Here is a 22794-nt window from a genome sequence, read left to right as displayed (position 1 = left end):
AAGGGAACCAGCTTACGACACCTCTACCTGGGCTCTTTTAACGGCAGTAAATATTTCTGTCTTTTACAGCTCCATGGAAACCCCCTGTGAATCTGCTGGGTAACCACAGGGTGAAGCTGTGGGGAAGGAATTACCCTTCAGGCCTGGGCGCCAAGGCGGGAGGGGACAAGGAGAGGCACAGAAGCCACCCTCCGAGCACAGCACTGCCCTGGGTCCCTCTGACACAGCACAGGGGCCGCGCTGCCCTCCTGGTCCGAGGACGGCTGGCTGTGTGGTTGGGGGCTGGTCCCGGGACACGGAACACACACTGAATACCGGGTTAGGGTGTTTCCAAATTGAATCCGGGCTGAGCCTCACCCTGAAGCCCCAGGACCAAGCCGACCTCCTAGAGTCAGACACGGGCTTTGATTAACATGACAGGCCACGCAGGGGCCTCGTACTCGGGGACTTCTAAGGGCCTTCGGAACTGGTGGGGAATAATTTGCAGCCACGCTCCAGTGACACCAACTTTATCGCAAGTCTCCAGAGAGGCAGTGATCAAATGGGTCCCGGAAGTGGGCAGGTGTAGCCCTGGCCCGGGGTGGCCCTGGCATCTGAGGAACAAAGAAGTAGGGAGACAGGGCTGAGGCGCATGCACCGTGGGGGGCACTGGATGCCCAAAGCTACTGCACATCAAACCAGGTCACCTCCCTCGAGAGCGGAGGGTAGAGGAGGGGGCACGAGCGGGCTGAGGAGGCCGTTGAAAGTCAGCCACTCGGCACCTGGGCGAGGGGAGCGGCCCGCCCGCTGAGGCCGAGGGCGGGGGTACCTCCTCCTCAGTCCCCCTTGCATCCCAAGGGGGTCTCCCTCCCCGGCCCCGCCTCCTGCCCGGGTCCCTGGACCATCCTGCGCAGGTGCCGGGGTGCCTGAAGTCAGCATGTTGGCCCCTCGCCCAGGATGGAATCCATCTGAAGACAGGAAGGTGTCCCCAGGCACCACCCCGAAACCCGCGACAGGTGCGCAGGGTCTTCCAACCTTGTGCTTGACGCTGGGGCACCTCCCCGGCCTCTGCCCACCAGGTGCTGTCACGCTCCCTAACTGTGACAGCCACAAATGTCTCCAGACATTGTCACATGTCCCGGTGTGGCAAGAGGGCAAAATTGAGAACCACTGGGATATGTTCACTGGGCAAATTTTGAACTCTCAAATCTTTGTAGGATTTTTTGATCGGAAGGGTCATTAGAGATACTACGATTCCCCTGTGTTTTAGAGCTAAAGGCACAGGTAAGTTACCTGTCTTCAAGGTCAAGATGATAACCAGCATCCTCAGGGCAGGGATGCATTTGCTGCTAAGCTAAACTCTACCAGCCTTATCTTATCTGATCCGTGCACAGTCCCCCGAGGGATGTGCTTTTCTTGTCCCGATTTTACAGAGAGTTGGCAGGGCTGGGGCAACCCTCCCAAGCCCACTGCCTTGGGTAACACTTTCCATCAGCGAGATGAACCGGAGGAAGAGATAAAGATAAAGACAGCAAGGCTGTCTTTATTCCCAGACCTTCCAGGATCCAGCCCATCTGAAGAGCACAAATACTACCGGCAAAGCAGCCTGCTTACAAATGATGCTTAATTTACAGTAAATAACCAAGTTAATTAGAAGTAATGATCCCCCAGACGGTCTCAACATCTAATTATTCTTTTTAAAAATATGTGGTTGCTGGATGCACTGCAGAGATATTAAAAAAACAACACAGAGAGAATTTTGCATTCCAATTTTCAATTTATCTCTCTGCATTATTAATTAATAATAATTAATATTCAGACACTCACATTTTTATTTACAATTTCAGGCATGAATTCTTTATGAACGATCATATGAACTTTTAAATTTAATTAAGTAGTTTGGAAGTAATTAATGTGTAAATTCAGAATCATGGCATAAGATAAATGTTGTGGTTGTTCATCTTCAGACTGCAGTGTTTGCTACTAAAGACTCTTCCGAGATGCGAAATCACTGGAAATTTATAAGGCATCCATAAGCCTGGCATTTTTTCAAAGTAGCATCACTCTCCAGACATGCCCCCTCGTATACCGACCCCCTTCGGAGAGCGAGGCTGTGCCGGCTCAGGCTCTCCCTCTCCGTAAAGCAAAGCCGCTCAGACAACAAGGCCACCAGCAGGTGGGGACCGGTGGGAGGGCCGGTCGGGGGAGCTCAGAACAACCTCCACCAAAAGTAAACTTCTCTTGAAGAGATTTGAGAGAATATACCAAAAAAGGGCATCGTAAACCGTCAAGTGTCTTAAAATCCCTGCGGAGGTATTTTCATTGTGTCAGGCACCGGCATCGCACAGAAGGGGATAACTGCGTGTGGAGACAAATGAAGCTCAGCAAGACTTTTAAAAAATGAGGGAGCTCCCTGGCGGTCCAGTGGTTAGGACTCCACGCTTTCAGTGCCAAGGGCCCGGGTTCGATCCCTGGTCGGGGAAGTAAGACCCCAGAAGCGGGCTTCCCTGGTGGTGCAGTGGTTGAGAGTCTGCCTGCCGATGCAGGGGACACGGGTTCGTGCCCCGGTCCGGGAAGATCCCACATGCCGCGGAGCGGCTGGGCCCGTGAGCCATGGCCGCTGAGCCTGCACGTCCGGAGCCTGTGCTCCGAAACGGGAGAGGCCACAACAGTGAGAGGCCCGCGTACCGAAAAAAAAAAAAAAGACCCCAGAAGCCGCACAGCGTGGCCAAAAATAAAAACAAAATGAAATAAATAAAAGAAAATAATAAATTTAAAAAACTTAAAAATGATCAATGCAGCTGCTTTGGGGGAGAACTCTTCTAACTTTCCTTGTCTTTCGGGACCACATGTTGAATCCCGATGATAGCAACGTCCGATGTTTACTGAGCCATTCTCTGCACCAGCTCCTGGGCTCAGGGCTGTGGATACCTGCGTTGCAGGATCTCATGGAGCCCTCTCCTAAGTCCGTGAGGAAGGAAGGATTTTTGTTCCCATTTTGGGGATGACAAAACTGAGGCTCACAGGGGTTAAGAGAGTTGCCGCAGACTGCACAGCTGATGTGCGGTGGGGCTGAGGTTACCTGGCTCCAAAGTCTCGGGACTCAATGGTCACACCCTTGACCCCCAAACAGGCCTCTTTCAGCCCATTTCTGGGAAGCTGTTGTGAACATCTGTTACTGTTCCCAACGGCAGGGCCGTGCCCGGCATGCGACTGCTTATCCCTGCCCTCAAAGTGGGCTCAGGACACCTGAGTTGTGTTGAGGTTTTTTGGGTTTTGTGGCGCTGGTGGGTTTGTACGTTTGTTTGAATATTTATAAATTTTCTCTTCCTCCTCCTTCCTCCTCAGGGCAAGACTTCTTGCTGCATGTCCCTCCCACCCCAGCCCTCACCTCTCCTCGCCCCACCCCGTCACTGTCAAGTCCGCTGACCATGCGGGCTGTAGAATATTAGCCCAGGGTCTCAGAGGACGACGCTCCCAGGGACCCCAGACTCGTTTCTGGGCAGGGACCTTGGGCCTCCCGTGACTTGACTCCCGGGCTCCCAGGCACACCCTGGATACTGGACACTGGCATCACTGCCAGAAGAAGTGACACCTGCATGAGAAGGGTCGAGGGTCCACCTGGGTTTACCCTGGTAGAAGACGTCCACGCACGGCTGGTCGGCAGTGATGACTTTCACGATTTGGGGGTACGAGGGGAGGATCCTGACGATGTTCCTGTGATACTCCAGCAGCCTCCGCGCCGTCTCCCCTTCCGAGATGCCCGCTGGCACTATCAGTCGGTTCTGGATTTCGGACTTGGAGGGCCAGTTGAAGGTGGTGTGATAAATCTCTGCAAGAAAGAGGGACGCGTTTAGAGTTGCCCGCCCAACCTGGGGGCAGAGCCTGCGGGTCCCAGGGGTGCTCGTCCGCCCATGCCAGCAGCACCGCACTCGGCTTTGGCTCCGGGCCTGCTCCCCCGTAGCTATTAACAACAACAAAGTGGCAATGATGCTCAGCGCGAGGGGAAGGGTGGCCGTGACTTTCCGAGTGCTTCTTCCGTGCCAGGCTCCCATCCTCAGGCTTTCATTTCACCCTCACAGTGATCAGATCACAAGGCAGGGCCCGGCGTTTTCATCCTCAAGTCCAGGTGGGAAAACTGAGTCTCAGAGACACTGGGCAACTTGTCCCATGTCACACAGCTAGAAAGGGGCAGGGGCCACAAAACCGGGTCTGTCTGCTGCCCAAGCCTGAGAGTAAGTGCTCAGTGAGGGGTGGGCAGGGCTGTTACTAGGATTCCCTGTGAGACCCCATGGGGTGGTTGGGGGAAGGTGGAGACAGCTGTACCTCCTGTCTGAGGGTCGATTCTCTTCCCCAAATTTCTCTCAATCAGGACCGTGTCTGGAGCGCTCAGCACGACTGGGTAGAGGAGGAAAGAAGCAAAACCAGGCGCGGTGGGCAACCGACCTGCTGCTGTATAAAGACATTAGAGCAACCACCATCTCCCATCCCCAGCAATGCCTTAAAAGAGAGGTCAGAACACAAACACGTAATCTCAGGACAGAGGAAGCCCACGCTTGAACACTTCACCCAAGGACAGGCTTCAGTGTCATCAATAACTCCGTGACATCTTTGGGCAGGACGCTTTTGCCACATTTGGGGATTATTTCCTAAAGAGAGTTTCTCAGATGTGAGATTCCTGAAACAAGGAATCACCAGGGTCAGAGCAAAACCTCACGTTTCTCAGAACAAGCCCCGAATGCATTTAGCTCCATGGAAAATTCGACTGTGCTGTCCTCCTTTTTCCTGCTGGGTCACAGGCCCATCAAACCCCCTTTGTGGATGGTGCCTGGGCACCGGGGAGCCGCTGACACAGAGCGGAGCGCTCACTCGCGGGGGCTGCAGGTCTGGGGGGAGGGCTCTCCAGGCATGGGTGGGGCTACTCACTGACATGTCTCGGGGAGACCCCGAGGGTCTGGATCATCAGAGCCTGCTCCCGAGTTTCAGGGATGCCATCCAGAATCCAGCCCTAGGCAGAGAATGCGGAAAGATGCTCACCTATGTTTCCTTTTTCAGATTTTTTTGGAACTACTATAAAAGGAACATCATACCTTTATACAAAGACTGGAACTTTTAAGGTCAGAGAAAATAAACGTTTCTGACAGCCGCCTCGCCTCACTTAACAGCTCCTCTCATCATATCACATCCCCTTCTGAACTTACGTTTATAATGATAATCACACCATACGTATTTTCTGTCCTGATTTTTTCCATCCCGTGTTATAACCACCACTGTATGTTTCCTGTCGGCCCCCCTCCTCGCTGGCCATGTAACATTCCACCGAGTGAGCTGCCTCCCTTGCTGAGCCCTGCCCCACAACCAAACGCTTCACCTGCTGGGCGTTCGCACCATTACCAATAACACCGTAAGAACATCTCTGTGCTACAGCTCCTTCCAAGTTTCGGATTATTTCCTAAAGGGAGCTTCTCAGATATGAGAGAAAAGGAACCACCAAGGGCAAAACAAAAACCCACTTTTCTTAAGAACAAGTCCCGAACAGGGCATTAAGAGGCCCGAGTTCAAGTTTCTGTTCCCAAGTGAACTTGTTATGGGGCTGAAATCCCTCAGGCATCTTCTTGGATCGGCTGGGGAGCTGGTTTAGAAGATTTATTTTCATTAACCCTTTAAGTCCAATTGTGAGAGTCTTTTATGATTGTTGTACACTCTGTGGGAATACTAAAGAGCTGAAATAATCCTGCTGGTCACTGGTGACACCACCGACCCCAACTAGCCACTGTTAACACTTAGGTGTATCTCCTTCCAGGCTTCACATACAGATAGATATCTTTTCTCCTGGCCGGCGGGGTGGGGGGGGGGCGGGGGGGTGGAGAAAAATCACACTGCACATACTATTTTGTAGTCTGTTCTGTTCATATAGTGAGAACATTTCATGCATATTTCCCATGTCACAGAATGCTCCCCTCCTGGGAGTTTTCGTAGCTGCCAGGCATTGCATGAATTGACCTGCCAAATGCTAATGAATCACATACTGCTGCTCATTTAGTTTCATTCCATTATATTAAAAAAACAAAACTATTATCTAGGGACTTCTCTGGTGGTCCAGGGGTGAAGACTCCGTTCTTGCACTGCAGGGGGCGCGGGATCCATCCCTGGTGGGAGAACTAAGATCCTACATGCTGCACAGCCTGCGGCCGAAAAACAGACAAAAACTATCGTTTAAAAAGTGCTATATGTACATCTTGAGGTACACAGAAATATCCTCATGATAAAGTTCTAAAAGTTGATACCTTCTTTTATAACTTTTGACACATTTTGCCACATCACGCTACAAAATTGCCCACCAGTTTCTGAATCCGATGGCAGATCACCTGCTTCCCTGCATCTTTGTCAATGTCAGGCTTTATCCTGGGGGAAAGTCTGTCCAGCAACATGCAGTACACGGAAGCTGCTTTACCTTACATCTCTCTGATCACTAACGAGGTTCAGTTTTTTTCCATATGTGTATTGGCTATTTGAATGTTTTCTTTTCCAAAATGTCCACTCATGCTGTCTATTCACTCTGCCCCTGGGGTTTTGTCCTCATTTGTTTACAGGAGCTCTTTACATATTAAGAATATTGGAGTTTTGAATTTGAAGCGAATAGGGCCTAGCAAGCCGCGGGAAGTTGCCGAGGAGCACCCTAGAAACCTTCGGTTTTGTGCATCTGGTCGTCAGCATGTCCTTTTCTAAGGCGCCCCTGAAACGATTCAATGACCCTTCTGGTGCGTACGGGGAAAGGATCTGGGGGACAGAAGATGCTCTCACGCCCCTAGGCCCTCTTGGTTCCCTTCATCAGAGGCAAATAGAAGGCGGTTTTTAGGGCTGGGATGGGGCTCACTTAATTGATTCATTTTCCTGAAACACATGCTAAGGTTTTACTACATGCCAAGCACTATTCAGAACGATAAGGTTACAACAACGAGCGAAGCAAAATCCCTGCTCCCTGAAGCTTACATTCAATTGGAGAATGCAGCCAATAAACAGTGCTGTGGAGAAACTAAAGCAGAGGGAAGGGAATAGGAATTAGGAAGCATTGATAGATTTGTTGGTCAAGTCCGAAGTCCTCACTGTTAAAAAAAAAATATATATATATATATATATATTTACTATTGCTTTTGATTTGAACTTGTGGATTTCTTTTGGATATCCCATTCAGGCGTAAAAGAAGGAAGATTAGTAAAGGCAGTTTATGGGTGTAAAATTATGGCAGTAGCACTTAGTGAAAACACTATAGATGAAGTAATGGGAGCTAATTTTGACAGTACCCCAGGCACCACACTAAGTCTTTACATAGATTATTCTAAAAAAAAAAAAAAAAAGAATATTAACGCATTTTGGCAACTGCTACCACAGACTCTGAGAAAAATGATGTTGCCAACATTTTCCACTGTTTGTCTTTTGTGTATGGTGTTGTTTCTGACACACAAGTTTTTGGCCAAATCAATCAGTGCTTTCCTCTTTGGATTCTGCTGTTGTGTGGGTGTATAAAAAAGCCCTTGTCACTGCAAAAGCTGGTAAGTGTTCACTTGCATTTAAACTGAGTTCTCTTAACGGTTTACTCTTTACACTGAAATATTTAAAAGAGCCACATTTTATTTGGAAAATGATGCGAGCCTTGATCTAATCTGTTTCTTTGTGGATCTCCAACTGTCCCACGGTCATCTATGAAATAGCCCGTCCTCTCCCCTCTGAATGTCATCTTTTTTTTAGTCACAGCTACATGCTGATATGATGTTGGCTCTGGCATCTTTCTGCCTGTAGACGCTTGTGCCATCCTCACACCATTTGAATTATCACTGTTTTGTAGTTTATTGTTCTATCTAATAGGAGATGCTCGTCCTTCTTTTTCTTTTTTTCAAAAATTTGTTCCTTCAAGTAGGCAGAAAACTATTTTGTCAAGTTCCAAAATATAAATTCTACAAGGTTGGGAATGACATTAAATGTATAGATTAATTTATGGAGAATGGACATTTTTACAATATCAAGTCAAAACATTATCTTCCTGGGAATCTCCTGGCAGTCCAGTGGTTAGGGCTTGGCACTCTCCCTGCCGGGGCCCCGGGTTTGATCCCTGGTCTCGGAACTAAGATCCCACAAGCTGTGCGGCCAAAGAAGACCACAAAAAAACCAAAAACCATGATCTTCCCACTTGCTTACGCTGTTTTCTTTTTAATGTACCTCAGCAATATTCACATTCAACAATTTCTAAACTCCTTTCAAATCCTATGAGCCTAGAGTTATACACATATACACTAATGCCTTCAACTTGATGGTCAGATAAAGTAGATAAAGTGAGCTTTGGAAGAGTGAAATAAAGCCGCAAATTGTCTCAGGTCTCCATTCTTTTTTTTGTTTGTTTTTTGGCTGCAGTAGAAAAGGATAGCTTTATTACTTTGCCAGGCAAAGGGGGACACAGCGGGCTCCTGCCTCGAAAAACTACGTCCCCCTCAGGTCTCCATTCTGCGGTGAGGCGGGGTCAGACAGCCCCAAGTGGAAGTCCAGGTTTCTGATGCGGGCTCCCAGAAGGGGCCCCCCGCCCTCAGACATTATAAGAACTTGCCTGCCGTAAGGTCAGAGGATGGACTGATAGGGTGAACTCAGACCCAAGGTCACCCATAACTCATAACACCTGATGTACAGAACACCGTGTGGCTGAGGGCAAGGAATGTCTTTCTTTTTAAAAAAAAGAGGGGGGGAGCACATTTCTTCAATATTAAAATATTTAGGTTCCAACAGCCTCAACTGACAGTTAAAAAAAGAAGCTAAACAAATTTACAGAGTAAAGAGTATTGGAAAAATCAGGCATGCTTTCATTAATTCCTTAAATTATGCAGGAGAACGCGCAGCCATGGAGCCCCTGGATTCTAGAACTAATGAAGCAAAAGTGCAAAAAAAATCTTTTAACAGCCTTTTGCTCCCTTAAGTCCTTGTTATAGGCAGCCAAGCGCTGGCTGCGGATCTTAAAAGGAGCAGACACCTACAGACGTGCGCACCCCTCCAGGAATCAGGAAGCACAGGGTCTGAGAGGCCCCCACTTACAGTTCTGGAAACCGAACCCAAATGTTCTGAACTTTGGCTACATTCAGACCCCTTTATTTTTTCCTTATTTGGAGGGGAGGGAGTCGGAGCCCCCTGACTGCTTCTTCTAGGACAAGGGCTGGTAATTCTGTTTCGAATCCCTTTTTGAAGCTGAAAGAAGGTTGGAATCCCGCCTTCACTCGGCACTGAGAAAGACCTCCGCTTTTAATATTGCATTACTGAGCAATCATTATAATCTTGCCCATAAATTTGCAGCTGATATCAGTATGTGGTCCAAAGCTTTTAGAAGTATTCAGGGGAACAGCTCTTGCCGACTGGAGAAAGCGGGCCTTCCAATTACACAGGAAAAGTGCAGCAAAATGAGGAACATCTCCCTAATTAACTGGCCTCATTGGTGCATCATTCTGGTTCGGATGTGAAATTAAGGAAGGAGAAGGTGGGTGGGGGGCGTTTGAAGCAAATCCCAGGCCACCTGCTCTCTGGGTTACTCTTTCAGACTCAGGGAGACGGTGCCATCACCCAGGTGCAAAGAAACGAGGTCCCTGGAGGACCTCTTAGGGCAGCACCCACACCCCACTGGTGCAGCTGTGGAGACCCTTCATCCCCGCATCCGTCCGCTTGGGAAGGAGGGGCACAGGGACCACGGCCTCCGCGTCAGGGAGTGTGGGTCCTGGAGCGTCCTCAAGATGGGAGCCCCAGGCTTAGCGCCTGCAAGAGGTCTTCCTTCCCAGAGCTCTCGACTTTATAGAGGTTATACGCAACTGCCCAGTGGCAAAATGGACCACACTTTCAAGGGGGAACAGCACTGCTGGTTGAGAGCAAGCTCATGGCTGCAAATTCTGGCAAAGCAAGGAGTCACCGATCAGTCAGCAGCATCCGAGCACTGCTGGGACGGGACGCTGGTGAGGTGCATCGCGAGGGTCGTGGTTCTGACGTCCAGGAACGGCTGGATGCGGAGAGAGCAGTCAGTCCCTAATTAGAATACATCATCCATCTTCCTGACACTTCAGTGAGATGTATGTTCCACTCTGGAGCTGCAGCTTTGTTCAGAGCAGGTTAATTGATATTCTGATGCCTTCCCTCGCTGTACCCCTGTGGCTCGGTTCTGTTTTATCACACATCAAAAAGGCCGTATGCTCAGGGCACTCCCTGCACCGGCACAGAGCTGGAGGTCTGCACAGCTGCGAGGGGTACGGTATCACAGGAGGGACAAGCACCGAGCAGATGTCACAGATGAAAAAAAGGGAAAGAAAAGCAGCCAGCCAGCCTAGGGAACGTGGCGAGGCCCAGCAGGGCGCTGCCGGATGCCGAGTGGGCGGCCCGTTCTGTGTGAACACTGGCCTCTTCTGCCCTCCTGACTGTGATTAAAGCGCAGTTAGCGACTGCACACTGCAGGACCCTTGCCCTCTGGGCCCCCTGCCTGTTTGATGCGGTGCCCTTGTCTCCGCCCCTCTCCTCCAAAGACCAGAGCGGGGTGCTCCCCTGGGTTCTCCCTAGGACGCCCTGATCCAGCTCCCGGCTCCAACTGCAGCCTCTGGAGCCTCCATCCCAGGCGTTCCCTGGAGCCGAATGCTGATTCCTCACCATCCCAAGGAGGCAGACTGAGGCTGAAGGCTTGGATTCGATCAGATTCACTCAGCTCAGAGTGTGAACCAGGAGACACATCACAAGATGCATCATGGGCTGCCACCTCCCTCGTTTTTTTCTGATGAAACGTTATACGGTTTCCCAACATATAAAAGAGGAAAAAACGGGAGATTTTTATCAGCCAGAAAAGAAATGCATATTAAAAGATCAAGTTTGGGGGCTCTCTTGTGGCGCAGTGGTTGGGAGTCCGCCTGCCGATTCAGGGGACGCGGGTTCGTGTCCCGGTCCGGGAAGATCCCACATGCCGCGGAGCTACTAGGCCCGTGAGCCACAGCCGCTGAGCCTGCGCATCCGGAGCTTGTGCTCCTCAATGGGAGAGGCCACAACAGTGAGAGGCCCGCGTACCGCAAAAAAAAAAAAAAAGGTTCAAATCCCCCCCCAAAAAAAAAGACTGTAGAACTTAATATAAAGAATTCATTTCAAAAGGCAATCTCAGGACTTCCCTGGTGGTCCAGTGGTTAAGACTCTGCACTGCCGATGCAGGGGACACGGGTTCGATCCCTGGACGGGGAACTAAGATCCAACATGCTGCACGGTACGGCCAAAAGATTTTTTTTTAAAAAAAGGCAATCTCTTGGAAAGAGCAGTAACTGGCATCCCAGACGTGAACTGAGGAGAGCTTTCTAATCAACGAGGACTTGGGAAAAACACATTTCGGTAAAAGTGAGGGAGTCTAGCGAGTCGTGGGTGAGTGCACACCCACTGCAGTGTGCTCATCCGTTTCCCAGTGCCTGCCCAGGAGCCTGCCAGGGAGTTTGCTCCTCTGAAACCACTGCCAGGAGCCACCTGGGCTGCCAGCCTGGGTCCAGCAGATGGGAAACAACAATCATGCTTTTACAGTGGGGTGGGCATTTCCACAGGAAGACCTGGGGCGCATTCATTCATACCTTCACCCATCCATTCATCAATTCATTGCCGCATTTATCCACCACTGTGTGTGGTACACTGTTCTTTCATATTGAAAAGTTCAGAAGCCCTGGGTCTGGGGGCTTGTCCAATAGATAGCACCTGGGGGTGGTCAGTCACTGGTTCATGTAACTAACGAGCCCCCCCCCCAAGTCTGGCTGACCCAAGTCTGTTACTTAGAACTCTTTCCTAATTGACCATTTGACTTGTGCAAGGCACTGAACTTCATCTGTAAAATGAGAGGATTGGACCAGGCAACTTCTAGCAAAGACATTTATGGTCTAACAAAGATATTTTAAGAGTGAACAGCTATTCATAATTATGCAGGGAAAATAGGCATCAACCAGGACGAGGGACTGCCCTGCCTCTAAGGGTCTTTGCACATTAAAACATGATAATTTACTTGCAGTCATGCAGCCTGATTCTCCTGTGAAATTCTGCCAGCTCCTGAAATCATGAAAAGAAGGGGGAACCCCCGTAGGCAGTGGGGGCAGACCTTGGGGGCCGCTGACAAGCTACCTGGGTCTGATCAACACCTGTAATGACTCTTCTCCCACGGAATTCCGAAGTACACACTGAAGGTCAAGTGCTGGGTCTGAGCTGGGTACACACGTCAGCCCAGAGCTCCTGGCCTCATTCTCAGAGGTTGCAGTCACCCGAGTTCACTGACCTGATGGTTTCTCAGACCTCATTCCTCTCTCTCGGTTCCAAATCCGCTGATCCTGGCACGGCTCAAAGCCAAGCAGCCAGCCTGCTGATTCACGCCTCCTCCTCAAGCTGGTGCTCTCTCCCCCGTTATCCTGGGACCGTCACACCTGTCCATCTGGGCCCTGGTGCAGGGACAGCACTGGCCATGGGCAGAGTTGTGGCCGGGTCCACAACTGGGCTCTAACCCTGGAGCCTTGTGATCGTCAGTTACCTAAGCCTTGAGTCTTAGCCTGTAAAATGGGGGCAGTCAGACCCACCTAAGAGAAAATCTCTGCAATGATTGCATAAGATTATTGATGACAAGTGTGATGACAAAGCTCCTGACCCAAAGCAGGCGCCTCACAGGCAGGGGAGCCTTTCTCTGTCCTAAGAACTGTCTGCAGTGCAAGGGCATTTGCATTACCACAGGACTGAAAGAGGCTGAATCTCCAAGTGGCTGACTTTACAAGGCTGCCGTTTCAGGCCCCAAAAGGTGGGCGGTAGTCTGGGGGACATTCTGGGCCTCACCTTCACCAGGAACAGCTGTCCCTCCATCCCCTCCCTCGGTGGGTGCTGGCCACCACTGGTCACTTTCCCTCTGTCTGGCTGCCCCCGGCATATCTGGGTTATTTCCTTCAGAAACACGTCCCATCTCTCCCAGTCAAAACAGCCTTCTCCTGTGGGCTCAGTACCCTGGGGACACTCACTCTCAACCCATCTGGAGGCCTGGACCACTTTCCACATCTTCCTAAGCTCATCTCAACTCAGGTCTGTGGTCTCCTGCTGCCAGAGACTAGACACCACAGTGCTGCTCCAGGAAAAACCCAACCTGACCAGCTGTGGAAAGCGCAAGGTGAGAGGATCGATTACATGTTCAGAGAATGAGAACTCATCAGTCTAAAGACCAGTGAATTCCACACAGTCTCAACAAATAAAAGGCACGCCAAAAAATATATATACGTTTGCTCTGGTATTCTAACCAATACTCTCATTTAGAATTAATATTATAGGTAGTATGTTTATAATTAAAATTGGGGGTAGTTAATATGTTACAGATTATAGCTAAAAATCATCCACTTTAGTTTCCACAGTTCTTCCAAATCACACTGACTGACGGTATTAAGCTACAAGGGGACCCCCAGACCCCCACATACCAACTGTTTAACAATCTCCTTATCTGCAAAGTAGGGATAATGCTGACGGGCCCACACTTCCTGCTGTTCAAGGTTAGGGGCAGTGATGAGTGTACAGGGCCAGCTCGAGGTCTGGCCAATTGCAGGTGCTGGAGAACAGCAGCTGCAACCTCTGGCACACGCCATGTTTTCACAGTTGACAGCTAGCTGCAAAACTAAGCCACACCAAGAGCCTGAGAATGGGGGATTGAGGATGTCCCTCTTTTCCGTCCTCCTGGTGGGCGTTTCCAGCTCTCGGGGGGCAGGTCTCTGATCCGGCCCCTGGATTCGACCTCAACCTGCCAGGGTGACGTGGTCGGTGGTTCTGAGTCCAATGCGGTCTCCAACATCACTGGGCCTCTCCAACACTCTCTGCTGCTCCGAAGCCCACTTACGGTGGCTCGAGCATCGGGCTCTATCCTGCATTCCAGCCATCTCTTTTCCCTCCCCGACGGCAGTGAGAAGGATCCTAAGGGCATCCCAGGCATCTGCTGCCCACAGAGCACCCGGGGTGCCTGCTGCTTAGCCAGCAGATAGGTGGGCCACACACGCCATGAACAAGCCCGAGACCACACCGCAGGGTCCAGAAACACCCACAAACGAGGGACCCACAAGGGGGGGTACTCATGGCGTCCAGCCCGGCCCGCAGAGCCCTGCCTTGCCGTGACGCATGCCGTTCAGTTTTCCGAGTGGAGTTCAGACCTCCCCTCCAGAGGCCCAGCCATCCTGACTGCATTTGTGTTAGAGGAACACACAGCCCCGGGCCTCGGCAGAGCTGTTGATCAATAAACCCGCACTCCTCAGAGGACGCGAGTGACATCTACAAACCCGCGAGTGTCAGAACAACGGCAAGAAGATCCCGCGTTCCCGCCGTCAGAGGATGAGAGCTGGTAATTCGTGCCAGCCCAGTGACGCCGCCAGGAGAGGTAAAACAAACAGCGGGGGGGTCTGTAGACCAGAATCGGGCTCCTGCGTTCCGTTAGCGTTTCCACTATAAAACACTCACTCCCGTCACAGGCAGGGACGCGTCAATCTGTGACCAGACAGGAAAAAGTAAACAAGAGTCTAGAAATCTGCCAAGTAAATGTTAGACTCTCGGTTCCACAGTCAGAAGTGTGCTCCAGCGACACCTCCTTTATCGTGAAGTAACGGAGCATCTCCACGATATGAAATGAGATCAAAAAGAAGTGAACCTGTGGACGCAAAGCCTCACTTTGCATTTTCTGTAAAGGAAACGCCTCCAACCTGCACTGATCACGGGACGGGGTGGCGGGGGAAGCGACCCCCTTCCAGGGTGCCTCAGAGACCTTCTCCCTGGCTCAGCAAGCTGGGGACGTGGTCAAAGTTTTGCCTTTGGTGATGTCGGTCTGCAGCTCAAGGAGGGAGAGGACGTGGTGCCAGACACTGGAACTTGCTGGATTTCTGGAAGGGCAGTTCTTTTTTCAGGCAACACACGTATCCTTCCTTTGGGTCAGCAGCGGGGCTCCGGCACTGCAGCCTCCTTTTCTGTAAAGTGGGAGCATCACGGTGCTAAACGCCTACCTGCACCACTAGCCACGGGCCCGTGAAAGCGGGCACTCTGTTTCCTTCGCTCTGTTTTGTCCCTCACACAACCTAGAATGGTCCCTGTCACACAGCAGGTGCCTTTAAGTCTTGGTTGTTGAAAACCTCGCAGGACAGCTGTGCACATCTCACCAGAAAGTGCCTCCGAGCGTGGCAGTGACTTGTACCATGTGCTAGTCAAGGCTGGTTAATGACTATTGGTACCTTTACCTCAATGGACCCGCATGGCTGCCCAGCACCTGGGCTGGGCTTCGCGCTGGCCTTCGCTGTTTTGTTTTTTAAATTTTTATTGCAGTAGAGTTGACTTACAATGCTGTGTGAGCCTCACGTGTAAGCAAGGTGATTCAGTTATACATACACATATACCCATTCCTTTTCAGATTCTTTTCCCATAAAGGTTATTACAGAACATTGAGTGGAGTTCCCTGTGCTGTACACTAGATCCTTACTAGTTATGTATTTGATATATAGTAGTGTGTATATGTCACTCCCAATCTCCTAACTTATCCCCCCCCACCCACGTTTCCCCTGCGGTAACCATAAGTTTGATTTCGAAGTCTGTGAGTCGGGTTCTGTTTTATAAATAAGTTCCTCTGTATCACTTTTGATTAGATTCTGCATGTAAATGATATCATATGATTTTTATTCTTCTGATCTTCACCACAGTCTCAGGCCTGACGAGTCATGGGGTGGGTTGATATTTTCCGAACTCGCTGAAGGAGGGGCCTGCTTGCATCCCATTTAAGTAACCACAGGTCCCCGGGGAAACGTTCCATTTTTCACGCCTTTGCTCTTTTGTGGAGGCGTTGGGAAGACTTCCTGACCAGCGGCTGGGGATGAGGAGGTGATTAGAACTCAGCACCCTGAGCGCAGGCTGGGGCAGCGTCCCTCCGTAGGCCTCTGCCGGGCTGCCCTGGGGGACACGGACGCAGCAGGTGAATCTGTGTTATCAGGGTGTGTTATCCGCTCGGGTGGGTGGGACTCCGAGCACCCTGGTTTGGGAAACAGAAAGGAGAGGTGCTGCAACACAGAGCACGACCGAGGAGGGTGCCGACTACCATGTGAGCGCCGAGCATGCCAGTCCCTGCCTCGGTCACACTAAAGGTCGCTGCCGATGGCCCGGCTCAGCCTGCAGGGGCTTCTTGCCTCACACCTGGCGAGAACCAGCCCTAACCTCAGGAGCAGTGAACTCCAGCCCAAGTGGACATTCACAGAAGGAAAGAAAAGCCAAGGCCAATGGACAGAAGCCAGGGCCGGGGAGGCTCCAGGTAGTTTTGAAATTTCATTGTTTTTCCCTCCAGGCACTACAATTAAAAGACTGCTGGGACTTCCCTGGTGGCGCAGTGGTTAAGACTCCGCGCTCCCAATGCAGAGGGCCTGGGTGCGATCCCTGATCAGGGAACTAAGATCCCACATGCCGCAACTAAGAGCCCGCATGCTGCAACTAAAGATCCCACATGCTGCAACTAAGACCGGCACAGCCAAATAGATAAATAAAATAAATATTAAAAAAAAAAAAAAAAAGAAGACTGCCAACTCTCATCCATGCAGGTACGGGATGTTCCAGAACTCACTGGAGCAATTATTCCAAAAGCATGCTGTGGGCTTGCTGGCGGGTCAGCAGCCAACCCCGGAGGGTACAGGACCGCTGCCTAACACACAGGGAGGCCCGTGGGGGCAGCAGGCGTCCCCCACCCGTTAGTGATCCTGGTTTGCTCTCACTCGGCTCACTTCGCATGGGAAAGCGGGGTCACCCTGCCCAGTGGGCCTCAGGGCCAGGCACGGTGCTTGTACGACGTGCTGTGCACCCCAGAGCCCTTGAGGCCTGCCTGCAGTCCCCGGGGGGCCCACACTGAGCCGCACCGAGGCCCGCCCAGCTCCCCTCCCAGGTCCTGCTGCCGCCCACCAGCCCAGATGTGCGAGGGATGGCACAGGTCGGCAGAGGCGGACACGAGCCATCCGTGGAGGCCTCTGACCTTTCACGGGTGATGGAACTCCCAGCGCCTGACAAGCCATCATCATTGGGCACAGCTGCTTCCTCCCCACAGCTGGGCGAGGTGGCCGACCACACACGGAAACATTTCTTCTGTCTCTTTTAGCCTGAGAGTCCCTGTCTGTGACATTCCAATCGGCCTGGTCCTGGTGATGCAGAGATACCTTTGTCAAAGGGATGGCACAGGATCATGGGGTCCCGGGCTGAAGCGGGGCCTGGCAGCCAGGTGTGGTGGCAGTCCACACCTGTCCTGGCCCGCTGGCCCCCTGACCTAGGCTAAGTCCCTTCCTCCATTTGGACCTCAGTTTCCCCTTTCATAAAAGGTTTCAGGTAGGAATAGTTCTCAAGACAATGTTTAAAAAAAAGTTGATGAGACAAATTGGAATTCATCCACAAGGCACAGTGACTTCTATGAAATGGTGTTATTTAATATTTTAAAATCAAGTGTCCTGGTGGTTGATTCTTGCTACAGTCAATTAAAGGAATGAAGGAGAAGGATACAGGTAGTCTTGACACAGGGCAACAAGATCCAGTTGGAAGACAGGTTCCCAAACACTGGAACCCCGGGTCTGGTGTGCATGGCCACCCCTGGGTGCAGTGGTTGAACTTGATCAAGCTATAGGAGACCAAGGCCAAATGAGAACATTGAAAACACTGATAATGGAAAATAATCTTCAGATGTGATGGGGAAAGTCACTAAGTGGATCTCCACAATTCAGAAAAAGCCAGGGCAACACCACCAAAAATTCTCCCCAGAGAAGCCTCAGGACAAATCTGTTCCTATGGTTGAAACCGTCGTTAGGGTGTTCAGATTCCACCGAGCAGTCATGATGGATTTTAAACACCTACCCCTCCTTGGGCCAATAGCAGGTTGGGAAAGGATTTCATGGCCATGGTGGCACAGACTGGGGAATTATCTGAACGGCATTCATTCATTCATTCACTTCATAAATATTTCCTGAGCTTGGAGTCCATGCCAGGTACCATGTGAGATGCTGGGGGATTCTGCAGTGAATGGGACAGATGGGGCCCCTGCCCTCCCAGAACTCACAGAGGACAGCAGGATGCTATGAACTCGTGTAACAGGAAACCCATCCTCCCCGGGGCTGGGCGAGGCCAGGGGGCCTCCCTGAAGAAGTGACTTAAACCTGAGACTAAGGGCTATGGGACAGGAGGGGTAGGGTATCTCAGTGAAAAGAGCATGTGTGTATTAGTTTTCTATTGCTTCATAACAAATGATCACAACCGTAGTGGCTTTAAAGCCACACATTTATCTCATGGTTTCCATGGGTCAGGAGTCCAAGCACTGCTGAGCTGGGTTCTCTGCTGGGGTCTCACAGGGCAGCAATCAAGGTGTCAGCTGGGCTGCGCTCTCATCTGGAGGCTCAACTGAGGAAGAACTGCTTTCATGCTCACTCAGGTGGTTGAAGAATTGCCTTCCACGTGCTCTATGACTGCGGGCTCTCGTTCCTTGCTGGCTGGAGGCTGGAGGCTGTGGGGTCCTCCAGGCAGCCCACACAGGCTTCTCCAACATGGCAGCCAGCAAGGAGAATCTCTCTGGTCGGCTAAGATGAAGTCCTAGATAATGCAATGTAATCACCAGAGTGGATCCTCATCACCTTTGCCCCATTCTGTTGGTCCTTCCCCCATGCAAGGCGAGAGGATTTTCCAAGGTGTGGACACCAGGAGGGACACTCTTGGGAGTCCCCTCAGGCTCTGTCCTCCAGGTTCTGCACAGGCCCTGCACGGGGCAAGTGCAGGTGAAGCTGGAGGAGGTCTGAGAGGCAGAGGGCACGGATGAGAGAGGCAGAGGGAGGACGCTGGGCTGCACCCAGGCCCAGGCCCCTCACTCAGGGCTTCGAGTATGTACCCCACGAGGGATGGGAAGCAGGGAAGGTGCTCAGCGGTGGAGGGACACACGACATATGTTTTCAAAAGACAGATGCTTCTCTGTGTAACAAATACCCTTCAGAAGGATGTTCTTTCAAGGAGTGTTAACAGCAGCTGACTCCAGGTCAGCTTGGTTCCAGGGAAGGGAACCAAGTGGCTGGGGGACAAGAGTTTGAGGGGGACCTGGGTACCTTTTGAATTTTGAACCATATGAATGTTCTGCACTCAAGAAATAACTTTGTTCATTTTTTTAAAGCAACCTCTCTGGCAGCGATATGAAGACAGGATTAGGAAGAAAGAGACCACGGTAGCTGCAGGGAGATGGATTAGGTGTCACAGAAGGGAAAGGGATTCTTGGTAATCCAAAAAAAATGGAAGCAAACGGTGACTATGGTGAAGGTGAGATTTAGATTCTCTTTGGTACTGAGCCTTTCCCCTCACATTTCCTGAACTCCCTGCCTTACTTCTTAGCCTCCCTTTGCCCTACAGATGTGGTCTCAAGAACAGGGCCCTCCCGGACTCCAAGAACTCAGCTGCCCCTAAAGAAAAGCCAATTGGTCCCTGAACGTAGTGCCCACCTGCTTTCGATAATTCCAATACAAAGTGCTAATTTCTCTTTCTCTAATGTATTTGATGGTCACTTCAAAGATATTCTTCAAAGAGATTGCATTAGACCAAAAAAAAAGAAAGAAAAGGAAAAAAGGCAACATTAACTACAGAATCCTGATGGGTTATGATTGCATTCTTTTTCCCTGAACACTATTCCCTGCCTCCTTCTTGTGCTCTAAATTACCAATTCTAGTCCCTGCGAAGTTAAATAATAATAATTACCATATAAATGAATATGCATATGTGTCATTTTTCTCCCTAAAAGCAAGAAAGCCTGTTTATTTTGGATGAGGGTTTGTTTTGTTTCTGAACAAACCAGAGCACATAATTAGGAGCCTCATCTCTTACTCTTGAAATCCTGTCTCCACTGGGAAAAGATGAAAAAGGTACTGGATGTCCCTGGAAGCTCAGAGAAATTTTAAAACAAATTAAAGAAGATATTTCTTTACTCTGCAGGTAACAATGGCTTGGACACGATCAGAATCAGAATGTCAGGCCAGAAGGAGCTCCAGTGCTCAAGCCCGAGTCCAGTGTTTTACAGATAGAGAAACAGAGGCCCTGGGAAGTGAAGTACTCGCTGGAGACGCACAGGGATGGTTAGACAAGAACAGAGTGGCCGAGAGCATGACTCCATGTTTGTATCTTGGCTCTGGGACTGACTGTGGGGCTTTGTGCAAGACTCTGCGACTCTTAAGATGCTACATCCCTAAAACAGGGGTGATGACAGCCGCGAGGCTCTATTGCGTTGCTGTACAAATTAAATGAGATCGCTGACGTGGCACTCAGCCCTAAACCCCCAATCAGTGGTCACCATCAACAGTATAATAATGACAGCCTCTCTGCATAGTGTACTCTCAATGTGGTGTAGGGGATGCAGTGCCAGACCAGGGCTCCCAAGCCTTTGTTTGGAGTCCAGACAACATCTGTCACCATCATCAAAATAGGAATGATAATGATAATTAATATGATAAATATTAATACAAATAGTATTAATTCAGCCAGCAGTGTTAAGTACAATGCACAATACAGTCATATAGTACAATAGAACAGTAATATCACTTATGATATAATTAATTAATGCTCATAAACGTTATGACCATTTTGAGGATGGTGGTAGCTGTCGGCAAGGACTTGGGATGCCTGGGCTCACGCTTTGTCCGTGCTGCAGGTGAGCTGTGAAGCCTGGGCTTTCAGATGAGCTCAAGAAAGGCTCATAGAAGTTAAATGTGTGTTTGAGAGACTATTCTAGATTACTGAGGGCAAATCTGGGATGTCCAGTTGAAATCACAGAGAAAGTCATCATATTTTCCCCAGAAACCATGACTCAGTGACATACAGAGATTAAAATTTTTTTTAAATAGACAATCATATGAACAAATCAGCCCAGGCCAGCTGGCTCCTGTGTCTGTATCCAGTGGCTGGATCTTTGCAGCATGAGTCCCAGGGGGTTTATCTCACTGATGGGATGCACCCAACCTCATGATTCCACACCTCTGAATTCTAGGCTGAATGCTTACACTCCAGAAACCTTTGACTTGGGATGCAAGTCAATTATAAAAATAACTTTCACAAAATGAGATTGTTCCGAATGTTTCAAGATTAGGAAGGACGGCGTCTCTGGGGTCACCCAGTGGTCCAGACGCCCGGCTTCCATGCCAGTCGGTTCAGGGTCACCAATAAATAATATGACAGCGGTTCCTCCCTTCCTTTCTTTCCTCCCTGCCCGCCTCCAACAGGCCCTTAGCCCTCCACACAGCTCGCAGGTGTGGGTTGGGGAGGGTCCCACAGAGGCATCCCTCCCTCCTCCTACATACATCTCTCTGCTGGGAGTGTCTGCCAGGCCCGCTTTTTTTTTTTTTTTTTTTAAGTATTTATTTATTTAGGTGGTGCCAGGTCTTAGTTGCGGCAGACGGGCTCCTTAGTTGTGGCTCGCTGGCTCCTTAGTTGTGGCACGTGGGCTCCTTAGTGGCAGCATGCAAACTCTCAGTTTTGTCATGCACGTGGGATCTAGTTCCCTGACCAGGGATTGAACCCGGGCCCCCTGCATTGGGAGCGGGGAGTCCTATCCACTGTGCCACCAGGGAAATCCCCTGCCAGGCCCTCTAGATTCTGGAAGCATATCCTCCCAGGTGCCCATCTCTAGCTAACATCCTGACTGCACACCCCACTTGTTTCTTTGCTTTATCGTCTGTCTCCCCACAGCTAGAATCTGTGCTCCTTGAGAGCAGGCGTTTACCTCTTTTGCTCACTGACTTGGCATTTATTGCACAAGACAATAAACAGATAAACAAACGGAAACTCTGGCAGGCGGGTCGGCAAAGCCTGGCGATGCCTTTGGATTTGACAGTGAAGGAGGCGCCGTCAAACCTGGGCCCGGGCACAGCACACTCGGCCTGTGTTCAGCCTCGGAGCCCTCAGCCCACAGCCTGGGGCCAGGAGTCGGAGCGCCCACCCTGTGCTCCACAGGCCCAGGTCCACGCTGGCCAGCGCTGCCACTCCACGCTGTGGCTTTGGGGGCTCTCAGGTCCTGCATCTACAAAATGGGATCGATAATAATAATAATAACAGGGACCTCACAGGGTTCTGTGAGGATGGGGGAAGTGCTGAGCGTGCCGCCTGGTCCAGGGCCCCCAGCTTTTCTCAGGGCCTGGTGGGAGGTCTGAGCAGAGAAGCTGGGTCTGTGCTCCTGCCTGCCCGAAACACAGGGCCTCTTGCATCATTACTGTGGGGCTTGGGCCCCGGGCCTCTGCTGCACCAAGGCAGCCAGTGAAAGCGAACACTCTTGAGGGTGTAGGAGGGCCTGGGAGCAGAACAGCTGGGAGCCGGCAGTTCCCGCTCCAGCTCCTGGATCACAGGGTGGTTTGAGGTTTAAGCGTCTTGAAAGGAAATCTGGACTAGGCATGGGAGGCCCTGCTGGGAGGCCCTGCTGCCTTTGCTGAGCCTGAGCCAGATCACGGAGCCGTCTCCACTGGGACTTCTGTTGGGCAGGGGTGTGACCATAGCTCCGGAGCATGTTCCTCAGGGCAAGTGCAATCCCTGGGACAGGAACTGAAGACGGATGTGTACCCCGCCCACTGTTCACAGCCACAGCCAGTCACGTGATATCCTGCTACCAGGAGCTCTTGGCACACTGAATTTGCTGATGGGCAAGGCTGTGTCCAGCTGTGCTTTTATTTATTTATTTTTTTAAGCTGTGGCTCGCGTGCTCTAGAGCGCAGGCTCAGTAGTTGTGGCACATGGGCTTAGCTGCTCCGCGGCATGTGGGATCTT

The 22794-nt window shown here is 50.8% G+C and overlaps 1 protein-coding gene across 4 annotated transcripts in view; it reads right to left on the bottom strand.

Moving 5' to 3' along the window:
* The window catches only part of AK8 (adenylate kinase 8), a 130785-nt gene that overhangs the window by 79581 nt on the left and 28410 nt on the right, over positions 1–22794 (bottom strand). For all 4 annotated transcript variants that reach the window (XM_081236348.1, XM_081236350.1, XM_081236349.1 and 1 more), the window contains 3 exons: positions 4906–4987; positions 4306–4377; positions 3611–3811 (listed from right to left, as the gene is read on the bottom strand). In XM_081236348.1, the coding sequence (XP_081092474.1) occupies positions 3611–3811; positions 4306–4377; positions 4906–4987 (355 nt within the window). The remainder of the gene's footprint in view (positions 1–3610; positions 3812–4305; positions 4378–4905; positions 4988–22794) is intronic.

This window comes from Mesoplodon bidens, assembly GCF_964165515.1.
Source record: "Mesoplodon bidens genome assembly, chromosome: 6".
NCBI classification, from domain to species: domain Eukaryota; kingdom Metazoa; phylum Chordata; class Mammalia; order Artiodactyla; family Ziphiidae; genus Mesoplodon; species Mesoplodon bidens.
Note: the sequence above shows the minus strand (reverse complement) of the source record. Positions and strands in the feature narration are given on the sequence as shown.